The following is a 22,114-nucleotide window of genomic DNA, read 5'->3' on the forward strand; positions in this document are numbered from 1 at the left end:
AATCAGAACAGATACAAAAACAGTATAACAAATAGCCTAGAAAGAAAGAAAGCATTACCTTTATCATTTTACAAAAGCATTCATATGCGAAAAACAAATACTCAAATGTGTTTATTAGAAACACATTCCGCTCCGTCTCCCGCACACCATCATAATAACGAAAACAATACCTCACAAATAAAAAAGTTTTTACGAACAGACATTTCTTAAACCAGTGAACCCATGTAAACTTTTAAATGGGGGCATACCCACTTCTCCAGGCACCACTACACCACTGAGTATAATGTTACACATAATGTTACACGCTACACATATGTTTTTCCCAAACAGTTCCCCAAGTGTTCACTTAAGACAGAACACAATATGTTTGCGTGAATTCTGAAATACTGTAATTCTGTGCATATGTGTATTTATTGGGTTTGCGAGCTGTCGGAAGCCCATAATGCGCACACTTTGGATGACAGTCAGCGCGAGAAGTTAGCAGAGAAAAGGTAATCCTCTCAGTAATTGTACAAAAAAAAGAAACTTTTAAATGTCTAATCACTATTTGGAGCATTTGGGATCGCTAGATGTAAATGTTGCTTTTTAAAGAAACTTTCCTCCAAGTGTTAATTAAAAATAACACTTGAAGCTAGAATAACAAATAGTTTTGTTTAAACGTAGAGGCTCTGTTTTTTAATTTTGATGTATTGCATCTTTAGATATTATTACAAAGTATCCTGGGGGCTATTAAATTGTAGTGACAATTATCTAAAATGCTGGAGGTGGCTGGCAACTTTTTTCTAAAATGCTGGTGGGGAAAGAGTTAAATGGGTCAATTACCAAAAAAAGCATGCCTTTGATAAAGAAAAGACTGAATATTCTTCATTATAAATCTACTTTAAACCCAATCTCTTAGAAATGTACTCTTTGGGTTCATGTTTGCTTCATATGGTTTGTGAAAAAAAAGTGGTGTCACCATAATTAGAAAAAAAAATTAAGTGTAACTAATAAATGAGTGTACAGTACACGTCACATCATTATTTCAAAAGGGTTTTAAATACATTTTTAAAGTTTTAAATAGCCAATTATGCAGGAGCCCTCCATCACACTCTGCAATTCATAATTATTTAATGTTTTGGTGAATTGGTGGCAAATTTTATATGAATTTGTAAGATACCATTCGTACATGTCATAAAATCAGTTAACACTCCCACAGAGGGTGAGATTAGAGGTGAAACTTCATATTTTATTCAAAAAGTCTTCATTTTGAATCAAATTGAACACTTTCATTTGAAATCCTTCGGAGATGTTTGTTGCACTGCAAAAGTTTTCAAATTTAGTATGCAGATTCTTTAGTAACAAACATATTCATTTATTTTTTACATTTAATTTAAAATATTGAAATATTTATTTTTATTTATTATGATAGCAGGACTGTTGTATCACCCTGAATTTTTTTTTTTTGGTATCACTTTACAATAAGGTTCTATTTGGTAATGCTAGTTAATGTATTAACTAACATAAACAAACAATGAACATTACATGTATTACACAATTTATTCATCTTTGTTAATGTCAGTTAATGAAAATACAGTCATTCATTAAAATTAAAATTAAAATTAACTAAGATTAATAAATGCTATTGAAGTGTTGTTCATTTTTAGTTCATGTTCACTAATGTTTGATGTTTACATTTTTTTTTAGATTTTATAAAGCTGTTAAAACCATCCTTAGTCTAGAAAATAAAAGTTCATCAGAGAGGTTGTATTAAATTCACTGTATGTATAAATGACTGTTTTTTAATGTATTTGTAATGAATACAAAAAAATAATAAGTGTAAAGTCATTGACCCAAATATCATTATTTAAGCACTAAATCAAAGCATGCATGAAAGGCCCTCACTAATATAGCTTCTAAGGTGTGTGAGCATGTGTTAATAAAACAGAGTCAAAGAATGGATGGTGCTTATTGTAAGGTGAATGAATAATAACAAAGATTAACATACAAACACCCACACAAATTCTTCATACCGACACTCAAATACCAACACGACCCAACACACGCACCAATAAAATGATTTGGAGAGTTAGAGGTTAGCGCAGCTGATACAGTATGTAAGAAAGTGGCTCTATGCCATCTTACGCTTCTTTCTATCTCAGTTACACACACACACACACACACACACACACACACAATACAAGCAAATCATTTTCAATTTACTTTTGTGGCACCCTCCTCCTGCCTGCTCCTCTCTGTTTCATGACTTCAGGTGCTAATGCAATTGCCTGGAAACACCAGGCTCTCTGACATAATATTCCCTTTCTCCCAATTCTGTCACCGCTTTCTGGGTTTGTTCTCTTTTTGTTGCATTCTCTTTCTCCCTCTGTTCTATTTATCCGGCGCTAAGCCTGTTGGTCTGTTGACCCTGACGAGTCCTTCAGATGAATGAGAGAAAGAATTAAGAGGCCAAAGACGACGAAGCAATGAGCAGAATATGGGAGGGATGGAGACAGCGAGAGAGGAAGAGGGAGACAGGCAGACATTGGAATTCTGTTTGGCTGGAAGAGGTAAATATAGTCCTAATGACTAAGATGAGGACAGAGATGGGGAGCAGGGAAAATGGAGGGAGTGGAGAATAAGAAAGGGGGATGAAATATGGAGGAATAGAGGGAAAGAGAGAAATATTGATTACTGGGGTGTGTGTACGTGTTTGGCCTGAACAAACATGCTGGCAATCCTCCAGTTTTGACAGACAAGGGACAGTATGAGAGTGTGTGTTATGTGAAAGATTGGTGGGAGAAGGGGGGTTGGAGAGCTGGGGAGTTGGAACGCACGAAAGAGCATCTGAGCACATTCCACAACAGCATATTACTGTTTTTGAGTCACATCAAATTAACCTGGAGTAATCATAGCCTGAGCTTGTCATTTGGGAACCCACTGTGCTAATGTTGTGCAAAAGCAGCAATTTACTGCCGCTTCCACAGGTTGCATTGTACAGTAGGAGACGTGGGAAGTGCACACGCAGTCCTGAATTCATCAAAGAGAGCCAAAAACACTCAGCGATATATCATCCACAAAGAAAGGGACTCGTGCTTCGCTGTTGCTTACAGACCCCCGGGCGATTCTAAAATACTACAGAGTACATTACTATAACGGCTCTCTATATAAATTTACATAAATCTCTAGTGTCCCTGACTGGTTTATTAAATATGCTGGGAACACTTTATTTTCAGAGCTCAGACATGTTCAGTTCAGTTTATTTACAATGAAATGGCTACAAGCTAGTGATGTACAGCATAAAATTAATATTCAAACAATTACCAGATTTATAAGATAGAACAAGGTCATTTTAAATTTTTAAAGCCTGTACTTTATGGGTCTTTTATCACCATATAAATGTACACCTGACAGAAACATATGATATATGATTGGCTATGTTAGACAAATACTGGTAGAACTAAACATAAAATAAAATTCTCTTATCAATTTCTCACCCATGTCATTCCAAACCCGTAAAACCTTTCTTCATCTTTTAAACACAATTTAAGATATTTTTGATGAAATCCGAGAGCTTCAAGACCCAGAAAGGTAGTAAGGACATTCTAAAAATAATCCTTGTGACATCAGTGGTTCAACCGTAATCTTATGAAGCGACAAGAATACTTTTTTGTGCACAAAGAAAACAAAAATAATAACTTATAACAATTTCTCCTCTTCCGTGTCAGTCTTTACCACAAAGGTCTTCAGAGTTTGAAACAACATGAGGGTAATTAATAACAGAATCTTAAAGGGGTCATCGGGTGCAAAACTCACTTTTACATGTTGTTTGAACATTAATGTGTGTTGGCAGTTTGTGTACACAACCACCATAAATACAATGATACAAATCCACCCAGTGGTATTTTTTTAATCTTTAAAAGTAATATCCCCTTTTTAAAATCAGGTCATTCTCAGCTTCTTGTGGGTGTGATGTAACACAGACAGAGGCCACTCCCACGATAGTTGATTGACATGAGCGTTTTACCTTAGACCTGCCCTCACCGAGCTGAAACAGTCTGACTCTAGTTGCCATTGTGTCGATTCAGGTGCAGGGGAAGACAAGAACGTCTCAGATTGAGTGATTAAGGTGTTCTGTTGTTGGATGTAATAATAAACATAGCAGTAGTCATTTACTCCCAACATCTGAGCTGCTGGAGACGCAGAGGATAATGTTACTTTAGTACTTTAGTAAGGAAAACACGGATCCCGATCTATGTTCCTGTGAATCGCTCCTGATGCAGCTTCACCCACTGCAGAAGTGATTATAAGGGTTTTTTATGCATCATTGCAAACAGCCTTTCTTAATAATGTGTTTGTTGGCAAGTTTCGCTGCGAAACGCGGCTAAATGCGGCTAAATATGGCTAAAGTAAACATTACATCATAATCCCACAGCAGAGAGGGGCGGGGCGAGCAAAGCTCATTTGCATTTAAAGAGGCCATGCAATAAAATGAGTGGATTTTTTGCAGAGCTGATTTTGACAAGGTAAAAGGGTGTTGTTTTACACTACTATTGAGAATTTTTAACCAAAGTATATTAGAGACTTTTCATTAAGACCCTAAAGAATCATATGAACTAGGGATGCACCGAATATTCGGCCACCGAAAGACTTTTATCACCGAAACAACACGGCCGAAACAGTATGTTGCCGCAAACAGAAACCGCAGCCTGCACGTGCTTGTCTGAAGCAACTTGTCCTACAGATAGCGATTTGCAAAACATGTAATGCCGAAATTTCAAGAGGGGGTGTTTGCAGTGGTGCGTGCTGCCAGTGATGAGAGCAGAGATCAAGACAGATGTAGCTTTCAGTGAGTGAAAAACAATGGCTTTACGTTGGTGTTACGTCACAATATTTTTTCTATATACTGTATTTTTATAAATATTTATGTTTTAAACCATGGAGGTGAGCCAATGGATATCAAACAAGCAACGTGAAAAATGTGCAATATGTGAAAAAAAAAAAACTGAGTGCTTTCAGCATCTGATGTGCATTCTCTCAGAGACAATGAGAGACGATTATACTTTATATGCTGATATTAATTTAGTGCCCTAATATTTTTCTTGTGCCCTGAACATGGTGGGAAAAAAATTAAAAGAAGCGTATTTTGTGTAAGGGTTGTTTTTTTTGAAAGACTTAAAAAAAGCTCTTAATTTTCATTGATGACTACAGTGTTATTAGGGGTTAAGAAAGTCTTAATTATGATTTCAGGTGGTCTTAAATGTGGGGACTGAAAGACAAGAATTGTGATGAAACTTCAAAAGGCTATTCATTGAATAAATATGAGTGATGCACGTTTCAAAGTCATTTGCTGCACTGCTTTGTGTACCAATCTGACAGCGCCTCCTGCTGCAAGAGAAACACACGAGAACTGATGGATCCACAAGATAATGTGTTATAAAAATGTAAACAATTTAAACAAAGGCTGTAATATATATGTATATGTTATTTAAGTAATATAATATTTGATTGATAATAATTGTTTAAATTAATATAATTGATTTATTCTTTGAAACTTTAATATTAATTAATGCAATTGCAATGCCTTGATTTTAGTAAGATTAGTACACAGTCATAGCCATAAATGCAATGGTACTAATAATTGCCATAATTCTTTCGGTGTTTCGGTTTTCGGCCTTGGTTTCCTCTTTTTCGGTTTTCGGTTTCGGCCAAGAATTTTCATTTCGGTACATCCCTAATATGAACTTGTGGAAAATGGGCATCCCATGATCCCTTTAATTTTTGGGTGAACTATCCCTTTTTTTATCATATGAACTTGTGGAAAATGGACATCCGATGACCCCTTTAATTTTTGGATGAACTATCCCTTTAAGGCATATTTACAATATTTGGGTACTTTTTAAAATATGTTTTATTAATTTAACGAAAAACCACTAACTATTGTCTGTAAACTTTCGGATACTTAAAGAACACTTATTTTATATAAGTAATTGTTTAAAAAAGTAGCCTGCTTATATAATTTAAAAAAAAGTAAATTTTGCCCAAAATAAATCTGATATAAAATGTACAGTCGTGGCCAAAAGTTGAGAATGACACAAATATTAGTTTTCACAAAGTTTGCTGCTAAACTGCTTTTAGATCTGTGTTTCAGTTGTTTCTGTGATGTACTGAAATATAATTACAAGCACTTTATACGCTTCAAAGGCTTTTATCAACAATTACATGACATTTATTCAAAGAGTCAGTATTTGCAGTGTTGGCCCTTCTTTTTCAGGACCTCTGCAATTCGACTGGGCATGCTCTCAATCAACTTCTGGGCCAAATCCTGACTGATAGCAACCCATTCTTTCATAATCACTTCTTGGAGTTTGTCAGAATTAGTGTGTTTTTGTTTGTCCACCCGCCTCTTGAGGATTGACCACAAGTCCTCAATGGGATTAAGATCTGGGGAGTTTCCAGGCCATGGACCCAAAATTTCAACGTTTTGGTCCCCGAGCCACTTAGTTATCACTTTTGCCTTATGGCACGGTGCTCCATCGTGCTGGAAAATGCATTGTTCTTCACCAAACTGTTGTTGGATTGTTGGAAGAAGTTGCTGTTGAAGGATGTTTTGGTACCATTCTTTATTCATGGCTGTGTTTTGGGGCAAAATTGTGAGTGAGCCCACTCCCTTGGATGAGAAGCAACCCCACACATGAATGGTCTCAGGATGCTTTACTGTTGGCATGACACAGGACTGATGGTAGCGCTCACCTTTTCTTCTCCGGACAAGCCTTTTTCCAGATGCCCCAAACAATCGGAAAGAGGCTTCATCGGAGAATATGACTTTGCCCCAGTCCTCAGCAGTCCATTCGCCATACTTTTTGCAGAAGATCAATCTGTCCCTGATGGTTTTTTTTTGGAGAGAAGTGGCTTCTTTGCTGCCCTTCTTGACACCAGGCCTTCTTCCAAAAGTCTTGGCCTCACTGTGCGTGCAGATGCGCTCACACCTGCCTGCTGCCATTCCTGAGCAAGCTCTGCACTGGTGGCACTCCGGTCCCGCAGCTGAATCCTCTTTAGGAGACGATCCTGGTGCTTGCTGGACTTTCTTGGACGCCCTGAAGCCTTTTTAACAAGAATTGAACCTCTTTCCTTGAAGTTCTTGATGATCCTATCATTTGTTGATTTAGGTGCAATCTTAGTAGCCACAATATTCTTGCCTGTGAAGCCATTTTTATGCAACGCAATGATGGCTGCACGCGTTTCTTTGCAGGTCACCATGGTTAACAATGGAAGAACAATGATTTCAAGCATCACCCTCCTTTTAACATGTCGAGTCTGCCATTCTGATCCAATCAGCCTGACATAATGATCTCCAGCCTTGTGCTCATCAACATTCTCACCTGAGTTAACAAGACGATTACTGAAATGATCTCAGCAGGTCCTTTAATGACAGCAATGAAATGCAGTGGAAAGTTTTTTTCGGGATTAAGTTAATTTTCATGGCAAAGAAGGACTATGCAATTCATCTGATCACTCTTCATAACATTCTGGAGTATATGCAAATTGCTATTATAAAAACTTAAGCAGCAACTTTTCCAATTTCCAATATTTATGTAATTCTCAAAACTTTTGGCCACGACTGTATATGAAAATGTAGCCATGTGCAGTAATATTGAAAACTGAGAATGTGACGAATCGTGATATTTCGTAATTAAGAAGATTGTGAAGATTCACACCCCTACTTTTAAGATGGCAGTACTGACATACAGAGATTCCAACTAAACGTATATAAAGTAGTTTATATGATTGGATACGTTTATACGATTGGATACTGATAGAATTACCAAATATAAATTAAAATTCTGTCATTAATTTCTCACCCGTGTCATTTTAAACTCATTAGACTTTTGTTCATCTTCTGAACACAATTTAAGATATTTTTGATGAAATCCAAGAGCTTCAAGACCCAGAAAGGTAGTTAGGACATAGTGTTAAAATAGTCCATGTGACATCAGTGGTTCAACCGTAATCTTATGAAGCTGCAAGAATACTTTTTGTGCACAAAGAAAACAAAAAGAACGACTTCATTCATCAATTTCTCCACTTCCGTGTCATTCTTTACCACAATGCAAGCAAAGGTCTTGCGGGATTGAAACAACATGAGGGTAATTAATAACAGAATTTTCATTTTTGGGTGAACTATCCATTTAAGGTACATTTACAGTATAAAATAAAAATAACAATGACAACAACAGGTTAACAAACAAGCAAACCAGCTCAAACACAAAAAGCAAGGGTTACATATAGGGTGACCCCCCTGGTTGGGCACAGACGGAAAAACACAATATTCTCCATTCATTCCAATAAAATCGATGCAGCTTTCAGATGTAACTTTCTTCTTATTTTAATAGTTTGTTATATGGCAGGATGGAAGCAATGTCACGATCAATATATGTCAGAAAAGGCTCCCAAACACTTCACTCTTATCATGTACAATGCAAGTCAGATAATCGAGTGACACATATTCAAGAATAGTTGGATGCCACATCCTAACAGAGGGAGCTTTATCGGAGATCCACTGTAAAAGTATACATTTTTTAGCACTGAAAATTAAATTAAAAAGCCAAATTTTGCACTTATCAAGACCTACAGGAGGAGACATTCCCAGCAGATAAGATGCTGGATCTAGAACCAAAGAAACACCAAAATTTTATTCAATCCTTCGGAAACCCCCCAACAGAATCTCTTTATCTTGTTGCAGAACCACAAACAACGAGTAAGACCTATTTCTGTCTTGCATTTGGGACAGAAAAGAGATAACAACCCTAAATCTACTGTGCTGGGAAGGAGAATGTGAGCTCTGTGAAGCATCTTGAGCTGAATAGCTCTTACTTTATTGCATATACTCAGACTCTGCATTTTTCCAAACCATATTCCAATCTTCATCCGCTACTTGAATATTAAGTTCCCTTTTCCAAATCGTTTTAAGAAAATGAGAGGATGTGCCAACAAACTCTGAACACACTATAAAATAAACTTATAGATTTAGTTGAGTGCATCTCAAAGAGCTGCTTCTCAATGAGGAACTTGCAGTAGAAAGAAGTGTTGTATCCTTATGAATATAATTTCTTATTTGTAAATAGTGGAAAAAAATCCTGCCCATTAAAGTTGTATTTTTGGAAAATCTGACTAAAAGACATTTAAGTATTATTATCAAAAGATCTTTTAGTCTAGATTTAGGTACTTTTTATGACTGAAAATCTTGACATCATTCTAGCTCTTCTTACCTTGTTCAAATCGTGAAAGAATCAGTATTTTAAGGCAAACCTTTTGATCTTGTTATCCATTTCACAAAAGCAGTGAAATGATTTGTTCATGAATCGTACTGGTTTAGTTCTCTAGTTCAATTCTCTGAAACAATGATCCCCTTTGCAGCAGTTAACAGCTTGCTAGGAGAGGATGAAGACATTCATAAAAAATACATAAAACCTAAATTAATAAATAAATAAACCACAATTCTCTTTGGGTTATTTCTTTAAAACAAAACAAAGTATCTTTATGCAAACTTCTTTGCATCGTCCTAAGTAGTATATTGCCTGGAGTGCATTTAGATGCATGGTCCTATCCCGACTGATATTATTAATAAGCTGAAAATGCATGTAGTCATGTAAATGATTTTTTATGGCACAGTATCTACAAATTGTGCATTTTATTCCATTTTTGATGATATTTATGTGACAACCAGAGTTAGAGTTACCTACCTATGCCTATGGGTGAGACTTACGGTTCATTATCCATTAGGGAAATAGCAAGACGAATAATAACGTGCAGTAACAGTAAAACTGTTTGCACTACAAACCAGTATGCTCATAATTAAGAAAATACATTAAAATAATATGACAAGACACAGCAATTTGCAAATGTCAAGCAGCAAAATGAGCTGTTTTGTACAGCTAAATATGTCTGAAGGTGGATGAGACTGAAAGCCAGACCCATACAATTTTCAAATGGAATCTACAAAGAAGAAGATGGATAGTTCACCCAAACATGTAAATTCTCACCATTTACCCTCCCTCATGTTATTCCAATCCCTTAAGACCTTTGTTATCTTCGAAACATGAATTGAATCCTGAGAAGTTTCTGTATATCTATTGATAAACCAAAACGTAATAGACCCTAAGGAGCTATAAAGGTGGCGTAAGGCAAACCCATATAAATCAAGCAGTTTAATCAAAAATTTGTGAAAAGATACAATTACTTTATATGATGAACAGTTTAAATGTATGGGTTTATAAACAACGATCATCATTCAAAGAGCATATCCCTTCACAAGAAGTGGATTAAACCACTCAAATCATTTGGATTGCCTTTGTGATCTTTTTTGGAACATCTAGGTTTTGGTTTCACGGAGGTTCAATGGAAAGACAGAAACCTCTCAGGTTTGATTAAAAATATCTTAATTTGTGTTTTAAAGATAAATGAAAGTCTGGAACGAGGATGAGTAAATGATAACACAGTTTTTATTTTTGGGTGAATTATCAGATTAATGGCATAGTTCACCCAATAATAAATATTCTGTCATTAAAGGGATAGTTCACCCAAAAATGAAAATTTGATGTTTATCTGCACCCCAGGGCATCCAAGATGTAGGTGACTTTGTTTCTTCAGCAGAACACAAACAAAGATTTTTAACGAAAACCGGTGGAGTCTGACAGCCAAATAATGGCAGTGGATGGGCACCAGACCTTTAAAAGTAAAAAAAAAAAAACATGCACAGAAAAATCCAAATTACACCCTGCGGCTTGTGGCGATACATTGATGTCCTAAGACACGAAATGATCGGTTTTTGCAAGAAACTGAACAGTATTTACATAATTTTTACCTTTGAAACACAGCCACGTCTAACTGTTATGCGCACGAGCTCAGCATCAGGCACGTTACATGTGTACGCGCTCTGGTGTAGTATACGCAAACGCCGTAAGGGGAAAACGGTGAAGTCAACAGTCCCGGATGAACGCAAACGTAATCTTTTATCTTTAAATCAGTTTGAACAATCAGGATAAGTGCAAGTAATTACCATTTTGAATAGCTGCTATACCCAAAATCTCTGTGCACTGTGTAAACAATGAGTGTCATATACATGCGACAGATCACTTCCAGCGTTTGCGTATACTACGCCAGAGCGCATACACGTGTAACGAGCTGGATGAAAAACTCATGCTCATGACAGTTGGATGTGGCTGTGTATCAAAGGTAAAAAATGATATACATATTGTTCAGTTTCTCGCAAAAAACGATCGTTTCGTGTCTTAGGACATCAATGTATCGTCACGAGCTGCAGGGTGTAATTTGGATTTTTCTGTGCATGTTTTTTTTTTACTTTCAAAGGTCTTTTGCCCATCCACTGCCATTATTTGGCTGTCAGACTGCACTGGTTTTCATTAAAAATCTTCGTTTGTGTTCCGCTAAAGAAACGAAGTCACCTACATCTTGGGGGTAAACAGATAAACATCAAATTTTCATTTTGGGTGAACTATCCCTTTAATTTCTCACTGTCATGTCGTTCCAAACCCATTAGACCTTTGTTCATCTTCGGAACACAAATTTGAATATTTTTGATGAAATCTGAGAGCTTTCAGACCCTGCATAGACAGCAACACAACTGACACGTTCAAGACCCAGAAAGGTAGTAAGGACATTGTTAAAATAGCATTACGGTTGAACCACTGATGTCACATGGACTATTTTAACAATGTCCTTACTACCTTTGTGGGCCTTTATTGTAGTTGTTGCATTGCTGTCTATGCAGGGTCAGAAAGCTATTGTATTTCATCAAAAATTTTTATTAATTTTACTTAATTTGTGTTTTGAAGATGAATAGACTTACGAGTTTGTAACGACATGACGGTGAGTATTTAATAACAGAACTATCCTTTTAAGATGCACTACAGCCTCCCACTATACTGGCGTATCAACCTGGATCTAGCATAAACATTTTTTTTTAATATCCCATTTATATCGCTTGGTATATTGCAACAGCACAAAGCAACTTGCCAACAGTTCCCTGCCCCTCATTTCCTGAAAAAACAAACAAACCCAACTAATGGACAACAGAATGCACTAGACACGAGATGGACAGCATTCACACGCACTGGCTGAATCTGTGGCCATATGCATTGACAGCTCGTGATCATTACGGCTGAGCTCATGGCTGCATTCCCTGCACCACACTGGCTGTGAGAGTGCTCCCCTTTACTGCACGGCTGTAAACACAGCTCGTAAAATGCTTCGCATGCACCGTGATGACCGACGCTATCGGAAGCACTTTAGCTGACAAACGACCACGTCATCCATCACCATTCCACACAGGCGCAGATCCTCGTCACAACAACAAAGCCCACGCTGCACTGCACAAAAACATTACTACCCCATTTAGATACCATGAGTGTGTTAATAGCGCTTAACAGAGATGCTGTATCACCATAAAGCAGTGAGTTTAATCTAGTTCACCTCTAAGATCTCTACTTCAACAGTGCAGTTCAAAGTAATCTCATCCACAAGACAATAGCTGCCTTATCTTCCTCCTTTACCTGATTTTCACCTTCAATCTCAGCGGACTAAGACAAAACAAGCTGTATCCCCTAATTCTCTCATCAGCATTAAACAACATGCAGCCTATTATGCCAAATGTTTCCATTCTGTAAGGTGTTAGTACAACACATTTAGGGCCCTATGATTTCCGTGTTGCATAAACAATTCCTGTATAATGTGGAATGTCACAGAATTTGGCAAATTTTGGATTAACAAAACGAAAGTAGATCTATACACTTAAATCAAATAGTGATATAGACTGGAATATTAAACCGCAAATAGTCTGGTTGTTTTGCATGCCTCTGTGTGAATGAATGGCAACAACTGTCATCTCACTATAATATACACAAAAAAATTACAAGGGTTCATATGATGTTGCTAAAAATATCATTATTTTGTGTATTTGTTGTCATGCAATGTGTTCATGCAGTTTGAGGTTCAAAAAACATATTTTCCACATACTGTATATTATTGTTGCTCCTCTCTGCCCACCTTTCCGAATCCGAAACACTTCGATTTTTACAAAAGTCCTCGTCGATGGAAACCAAACTGTTCTCTAATTGGCCAGATACCTTAAGCATGTGATGGAAATGTTGCGCCCCTTACCATGCCGTTTCTCGGCGCGATGGGACAGAAACAGTAAAACCCATTATAAACAAGGCATTTGTTGCATCCAGTGGGGACATAACTATTGATTATAATGAGTCATATCATCTTTTTACGCATTGCATCACGCCGCGCCGCATAAACATAACACTGTGTCTGCATTTGCGATCGTAGAATGAGAAACAACAACCACTACTTTACACTGCTCAAAATAGATTACTCGATTTTCAAAATAATTGTCAGTCAATAGGAGAGCCACTTTTACCGCAAAGTAGGGTTGGGTATTCGATAATGATTATTATCACAATATAGTTTTTTTTTTAATGACAGTTCGATAAGCACTTGATAATGTTTACACACTATGTGTAACGCTGCGCAGGCCTTTTGCAGCCTGCACTTCCGGATGGCGTATTTAGTTTACAGCCACAGAGCTCTACAGTGCGACTATTTCACTCGCATTTGCGACTAAAAACGAGTACGTGCGACTGTAAAAAAAAATCAGCATATTTGTGTTAAGGCTATTTTTTTTTTTTTTTTGAGTTTTGATTATTGTTTAGAATGTGCTCCTAAATTTTTTTGGTTAGGAGCTCAAGTGCTCCTAGCAAGAAAAGTAAGCATAGAGCCCTGAGCCATTATTTTTTTATTTATTTACATTGTCAGACAGCTAAAACATTTTACAAAATGTGTTAAATCAGCTGCACAAAGGGATTGGCATGCTGAAAAGATTTGTCTGTACTTATTTTTGTTGAATGATAAATATACTTCTATAATATACTATATAAGTGATAAAAATCACTTTAACTCTGTATTTACAGTCAGAGCCATGTTACAAGTGTTGTATCATATTACAGTTCTTATTTTTTTTTATAAAAAACGTTTTAAATATTCTATTAATATTAATAATATTGTATTCTATTGATGTTGATTTTACTAGCAATATTCTAATCTGTATTCTACCTCAATTGATCATTTGTTGGAAAGTATTTGTCATGTTCTGACAATAAACCATAAATAATAATTAACTGTCTGTTTTTTCTTTCATTCAGGGTTAGGGTTAATAAAGATTTGACATTTATCGTGACAATTATCGATATTGTCTGTTATGAAAAAAATCACCCAGCCCTACCGCAAAGTGTCAAAAAGTTACATCCAGCCATAAATAGCATGTCTGCTTATCAATCTGTCAACATGCAATGTAATACAAAGGAGGTTATTTTAAAAGTTAAAGTTCTATTTTTAAAGTTATTTATTTGAAGTTATTTGCTTCTACATTAGCCCATCATGTATCTAACCATCCAAGAGCACATTCGGCCTTAAGAGCTGGAAAGATTGCAAAAACAGCTCCATCCAAACTTTGACAAATTCCGTGACTGTCACAAACCCCACCTGTTCTTCCGTCCACTTGCCACCAGAGATCAACCGCTCTTTACATTGACATTTACACTACACAGACTGTTGCACTATACACCCCGGACTACACTATCCAGGTTCCACCACACTCTTTATACACACAGCTATGGCCAATCATGATCTGTATAAATACGAGGCCATTACAATCATTCAGGGCTTAGTATTGTATAGCGTGTAGCACTCAGCTAGTCTTAGCTACAATTACGGAGCCTATTCCTAGTTTTCTTGATTCAGTTAAAGTCTTGTTCTAGCCTTGTCATTCGTGTTTTTGATTCCCCACCTGGTTATCTCGTCTTGTCTAGTCTGCAGCCTGCCCTGGAACTCTCGCCAGTTTGGATTACTCTTCGTCTTGCCGTTTCGGACTCTGTTTGCCCCTTATTTGAACTCTCGCCTCTCTATTTGGATTATCCATTTGCCTCGCCCCTTTGGATTACGTTCGCCATTGACCAATCCTCGCCTGTCCCTGAATTACGCTTGTGTCTTGCGTATATCTTGTGTATATCTGTTTGAACATGCCTGTTTTCACCATGTTTAATAATAAAGGTTTGCGATTAAATCTGCCAGCTTCACCTCTCTATCGCTCTGTAACAATGACATTCCACATTATACAGTAAATTCTGTCTTGATAATTGGATTCTGCGATTCTGTCCGCGTTTTCCGCATCAAGGAAATCATAAAGCTCTACTTATAATGGGTTCTATTGTCTTTGTGCTTGTGTCCGGTGTGGACACGGTAGGGCTGGGCGATTTGGCCTAAAATCAAAATCTCGATTAATTGAACATTTTAACTCGATTACGATTAATGAACGATTATTTAATTTATTAATAAAGTTATATTTAATTATATTTATATAATATTTATTTTTTTGCCCTCATAGTTCACTGACAAGTAGGGATGCACCGAAATGAAAATTCTTGGCCGAAACCGAAAACCGAAAAAGAGGAAACCAAGGCCGAAAACCGAAACCCCGAAAGAATTATGCCAATTATTAGTACCATTCCTTTTATGGCTATGACTGTGTACTAATCTTACTAGAATCAAGGCATTGCAATTGCATACATTAATATTAAAGTTTCAAAGAATAAATCAATTATATTAATTTAAACAATTATTATCAATCAAGTATTTTATTACTTGACATATACATATATTTTACTGCCTTTGTTTAAATTGTTTAATCGTTTACATTTTTATAACATTATCTTCTGGATCCATCACATCATAGACTGTAAAAAAATTCACATTTACAAGTCTACGCGTTTCTCTTCCAGCAGGAGGCGCTGTCAGACTGGTATACAAAGCAGCGCAACAAATGACTTTGAAACGTGCAGCGCTCAGATTTATTCAATGGATAGCCTTTTGAAGTTTCATCATTTCTTGTCTTTCAGTCCCCACATTTAACACCTGAAATCATAATTAATACTTTCTTAACCCCTAATAACACTGCAGTTTTCAATTAAAATTAAGAGCTTTATTTCAAGAACCGATTTTCTGAAACAAACCTTGCACAATATACGTTTCTTTTTATACGTTTCCCACTATATTCAGGGCACAAGGAAAATATTAGGGGACTAAATTAATATCAGCATATGAAGTATAATCGTCTCTCATTTAGGGTTACCACTTTTAATACCCAAAAATAAGGGACGCATTCGGGGGGGGGGGGGGGGGGGTCATCTCAAAAATGCTGCAGTAAAAAGGTTTCATATGAGTTGTGCATGGGACGTCCTGAATAAGAACTGATCATTGTTTTTTTCTACTTTTTAGAAATGGGGTCTATATACCCCGTTAAAATGTAATAATGTCCCATATCTCAAAAATGCTGCAGTAAAAAGGTTTCATATGAGTTTTGCATATAATATGGGCCGTCCTGAATAAGAACTGATCATTGTTTTGTTTTTTCTACTTATTAGACTCTAAAGTCTAATAATGTCCCATTTCTCAGAAAAGAACCGTCAAGTACAGCAATAAATAAAACGGATATTAAAGCAGAAATGCAAATAAATAAGTAAGTAAAAATTCACGAGCACTTTGTAGTATTATCTCTCAGTCCTGGGCGTCTAAATGAAAAGCGGTAAAGTCTAGAAGGGATACAGCTATGGCTACTGGGCATGCGCACATCAGTCTAACGTTATTTTTGTCACACTGTACAACAATAATACTTTTTTTGTATTATAGTAAGGGCTAAGTTTAGGGTTGGGGTAGGTGTAGACGTTAATAAAACACAATCTAATAGGTAGAACAATTAATTTCATTGTTAGTTTCCGGTCTGAGCTGTATACCCTCTAGCCACAACCATGAAAAGCGCTCTGCAAGCGCGTTCTCTCTGTGTTGTTTCTGAAACTACCGTAATCACTGTAATATGCGCGCACACTTAAATCAATCGCGGCTGGCTTGACCGTGTTTTTCTGAACCGCGGCTGGCTTTACCGCAGTGATTATTTGCATGAGACGCTGCTTAAAAGAAATTATAAAAAATACGGGACAAAACCCGTCCCGTATTGATTCAAAACGGGACGCGCAATTTCATTCTCAAATACGGGACGATTCCGTATTTTAAGGGACGGGTGGCAACCCTACTCTCATTGTCTCTGAGAGAATGCACGTCAGATGCTGAAAATCCGTTTTCACTTTCATTTTAACATTGCGCAGTTTTCACGTTACTTGTGTGATATCCATTGGCTCACCTCCATGGTTTAAAACATAAATATTAATACAAATACAGTATGAAAAGACATATCTTTAAAATATTGTGACGTAACACCAACGTAAAGCTAATGTTTTTCACTCACTGAAAGCTACATCTTGTCTCGATCTCTGCTCTTATCACTGCACGCACGACTGCAGACACAACCCCTCTGGAACTTTCGGCAAAACAAGTTTTGCAAATCGCTATCCGTGGGTCTTTCCATACGTCCACACCGCAGACGTGTTGCTTCAGACAAGCACGTGCAGGCTGCGGTTTCTGTTTGTGTCAACATACTGTTTCGGCCGTGTTGTTTCGGTGATAAAAGTCTTTCGGCCGAAAACCGAAAATGCACTTTCAAAGTAGAAAATAAGCACTGTCTTCTAAACAAAATTACTTTTGTATATCCTGTAAATTTTTTAAGCTCTCCATGACATGTCGGCGGAATAACGTAATGTAACGGAGCGGGGTCACGTGACTCCACACGCGGTACTGTTTTTAAAGGGAAAGTAATCGAAATAATCGACCTGGAAACATTTGATCGATTATAGGTTCTGAATGTCGATTTCGATTATTTTTCGATTAATCGCCCAGCCCTAGGACACGGTGTGAGTTTTTTAATGGGTTATTGGTTATATCATCGTATTATTTACTGCCATGCGAGCCACACATTAAAGCCAGCCGCGCAATGAGTAACATTGAGTTATAGCATGAAATAAACATGAATGAACATCAGAATGTATCTTGTTTCATTGTGATGTTAATCTACTGGTTTGGGTCTGTCTGGTTTATTTGTTGGCAGGGCCATCGCTTGGTGGTGACGATTATAGGGGCCCACGGCTGAGGGAGGGCTTAAAAGACGCTCAGGACAGTTGACTGGCCACTGCTGCACATCGTCACGAAAGCTTATCATTTGCACGAGTTTTTAAGCCTTACCGGTTTCAACATTCAAAAGAGTTTAAAGCATTCAAACACAAAATGTGGAAAAAACTCAACTGTATACTCGTTTGCCGTGTTTGGCGCACACAGAGAGCTGCGTCTCACGAACAGCGAGCAAACACCGAACCAAGCTCTCCATCACGTCCTTCTGCACCTGAACGAACAAATACAAATCACTAGTTTAAACATGCAAACACAAAAAGATGTGAAAGAACCCAGTTCAGCACCACAGCGTGGCACGGTGTGGCGCACAGGACGCACGCAGAGATGCATCTCAAAGCGCTTGAGCATCGAATTTGCCTCTTTCTTGCCTTTTGCTCTTGAACTGACAAATACATAGAAAATGGCAAAATACCGTTGAGCAGTAACAGTTGAGAAAGAAATTGGATGTGTATTATTATATTGGATGCATTGTCTTCTAAAGTGACTGTGCCTTATTTACTAGCTGCTGATTCATGCATGTTATTTACACTGTTAAAGAGTTGGATTCTCATTCTAAACATGGCCAACGTTTAAAAAAAAAAACGATTTGGGCGTATAACACAGTATTTCTGTGCCGAATACACACTTTCGTGTTTCTTGCAAGTTTTGGAAAATCTTTTTCAAATCATGGCTCTTCATGACGTCCTGAAGTGTGGAACTCCTTGTATGGGCATTTCTCCCAAAAGAGCGCACATTGACCAGATCGAGAGCGAGAGAGAGAGAGCAAGAGCGCGCCCATCAACGTGCTTCATTCAGCTGCACTGCTGCATGGGACTTACTCTTACTTACTTTGTGGGGCAGCCGTGGCCTAATGGTAAGAGAGTCGGACTTGTAACCCAAAGGTTGCGGGTTCGAGTCTCAGGTCCGGCAGGGATTGTCGGTGGGGAAGGTGAATAACCAGCACTCTCTCCACCCTCAATACCATGACTGAGGTGAGTCCCTTGAGCAAGGCACTGTACCCCCAATTGCTCCCCGGGTGTGTGTTCACGGTGTGTGTGTGTGTTTACTATTGTGTGTGTGCACTTGGATGTGTTAAATGCAGAGCACAAATTCCAAGTATGGGTCACCATACTTGGCCTCACTTCACCTCCTTTCCTTTACTCAGGAAGACTGTTTGAAGACTGTTTCTAAAGAAGTGTGGTTTTGGTTGTAATACAAATACAACCTTCCCAAAGAACCCAGCATTACGTGAACAGTGGATGATGCAGTTTCTTCTACAGGGGCAGAAACTGAGTTTTGCAAGTGTGTTTGTTGACGAACATTTTATAAACAAGGCATTTGATACTGAAAGATGGAGCGGTCCCAGCTATAAAAGATTCCAGTAATGATTCAGAACTGCAGATGGTAAGTAAAACGGCATCAAATGTCTGCGTTTTGTTGGCAATCGGCGAGCGAGTTCTTGTCAATCTTTAGCTCCGCCCACGGCACGCCTCCAGGAGCTAGGCTGTTTTCAGAGAGAATCGTAAAGCTATATCATTCTTTTGTAAATATGATATAACTAAAGACGTTATGCTCCCTTTAATGTTAATCCAAGAAAATCACTCACTGCTCTTGACTGAATTACGTTGTAGTTTTAACAAGAATTGATCTATATTTATACAGTGAACACTATGCAGTGCTATTTTACATTATACATTATTTATTTACATCCTTATCAGCTTGGTTGGTAAACTAAGTATTCAGAAAGCTGCATGTCTATTGTAGGCTGATAATGGAAGGTTATAAGTTTGAATGCCACAAGAAGCAATTCATGAATTATCATAATTGCACTTTTGGGCGAGACACTTAACCCCAGGTTTCTCCATGGGGATGGTCCCTGTAATAAGTGCACTCTTTGGATAAAAGTGTCAGCTAAATGATAAAATAGCAATAGTGCTCCCAGCATATTTTTTCCCCCAAATACAGCACTGTTAGGCCCTGACAGAGGTCTATGAGAAAGAGCGGTAAGTGCACTCCTGGGGTTTCATCTCAAAAACTTGAACTTGAACATTTCTGCAATACACAAATGAAAATGCAGTTCTCATTTGGCTTTATTCCCACCTGTTTAAGATTCCTTCTTTCTAACACAGCACAATGCATATGTTTGAGAGAAGTAGATTAACTCTGTTCCAAAACCTAGTAAGCTGCCTTGCTGCACATGTAGTGCGTGGGAGACTTCACTACAGACGGCACGAGAGGAGTGATGTAATACTCTAATAGGGCTGTTGACCTACAGTTTGACATGCTGTACTCCATCTAAAACTGTTTTAAACAGAACATGCTAATTATTTCATAATTATACATGCAGCTTTAATGACTTTTATTATTTAAAAGACTACATGAAATATTTGTACAGTACATTTAAAAATTCATTTGTCACACCAGAGGACCATTTTAAATTAACTAATACAGGCATAAAGGTTATTAAAACATAATAAAGCAAAATGAAATCATTATTGGGAAAAAATACTAGTAAGAATGCACATTTTACTCTAATGATTAATAAAAAAGTTGGACACAAAAATAAATAAAGACGGCACACAAAGAGTACAATTTAGATAAATAAAAGACTAAACATTGTAATGTATTATGTTATTTTTCAGTATTGAATTTCAGTTATAATATTTGAATATAAAAAGTATTATTATTATTATTTATTTTTATTACAATTATTTAACATTTCTCTTGCTTCTCTGCCATCTTGTATTTATTTCACTGATACATGCAATTACTACTTTAAAATTTGGCCAAACAACAAGAAGAAAGCAGGAAAAAAAACTGTATACCAAAAAGAGTATTATGTCCAAATAAAAAGTATTCGAAAAACAGAAAAGTTGATGTATTATTTCTGCCAAGTGTGCACTTGATGGATGTTTTTTGGACCCTGCATTTGTGTGTACGTTAACAAACGCATAGCTTTTATATTTGTACAGAATTCAATTCAAATAAATGGAATCCAAACAGCTGAAAAATGAACAGCCAGTTGACACACGGACATTTCTTTTAGAGCCCTAAAAATCTGAAATCTTCCGTATGTTGATATTGGTCTTAAATAACAACCAATCCACTTGGGTTCATCGTGGCTCAAAACCGCCACAACATTCACTGTCAGAAATAGCAGGTCCTCGATGGCAGCCTCTTTCTCATTATCTCGTAATTTATTTCACTGATGAAGGCAGGAAGCAGAGATGTTTGAAACAGCAGCCACATCTGAACAAATAAACAAGAACAACATTACAGAGAAAAAAAATCTCTCAGTGTGAATCATTTTTCTCAATTCATTCTGGATAACCTGAGAGCTGAAATGAGAAATCTGTGAGCTGGCCTTTCCATACAGCTCTCTATGCAGCATTTTTGCTCACTTTCTCTCTCTCGCTCACTCACAATTTCCCACTCTCCTTCTGCCTTCTGTTTGGAGGCCCTGAACTGCTTTAGAGGTTGAAGAACACTATGTTCTTGTGTAGCGTGCCAGCCGATCACACCGTGCCTCTGCCTCGAACGTGCACATTTCTGCGATTATGCTGAGTCGATTCAATCCATCCGGCTCTTCTGTCCCCATTCACAAAGCAAAGAAACACCTATGAATCCTCCCATTCATAAATCAGCACCCTAATAACTTCCATTCACTAAAAACAACCCCCATGGCCTCAATTAACACAAAAAGCTAAGCCTAAGACATTAATTTGCCCAATTTATCCATGCTGAGAAAACAAGTTTTCCATCCATAAAGAATGAACAATTTCACAAGCCATTCTAATAAAATAGATCCCCTGCAAGTCATTCGCTGCATTTACAAAAGAACAATGGTCCTTAACTGACCTTGTTTTCTTTTCAATCTGAAATCATAGGACTCGCTTGAACTTGATTTGTTAAAACAGTCTTTTAAACACCACCACGCCATGTATCCACCTATTGTCACAAAGTACTGTATCGAGATTTCTTCAAATTATATTACGTTACC

At 37.3% G+C, this 22,114-nt stretch overlaps 1 protein-coding gene across 1 annotated transcript in view; it reads right to left on the bottom strand.

The window, feature by feature from the left end:
- grin2db (glutamate receptor, ionotropic, N-methyl D-aspartate 2D, b) overlaps positions 1-21,712 on the bottom strand; it is a 94,452-nt gene extending 72,740 nt beyond the window's left edge. Inside the window, exons 1-3 of the mRNA XM_073847801.1 lie at positions 21,636-21,712; positions 18,454-18,517; positions 18,257-18,346 (exon numbers count right to left, since the gene is read on the bottom strand). Coding sequence (XP_073703902.1) covers positions 18,257-18,346; positions 18,454-18,517; positions 21,636-21,712 — 231 coding nt within the window. The remainder of the gene's footprint in view (positions 1-18,256; positions 18,347-18,453; positions 18,518-21,635) is intronic.
- Between the last annotated feature and the right edge of the window lie 402 nt (positions 21,713-22,114).

Source organism: Garra rufa, chromosome 9 (assembly GCF_049309525.1).
Source record: "Garra rufa chromosome 9, GarRuf1.0, whole genome shotgun sequence".
Taxonomy (NCBI): Eukaryota; Metazoa; Chordata; class Actinopteri; order Cypriniformes; family Cyprinidae; genus Garra; species Garra rufa.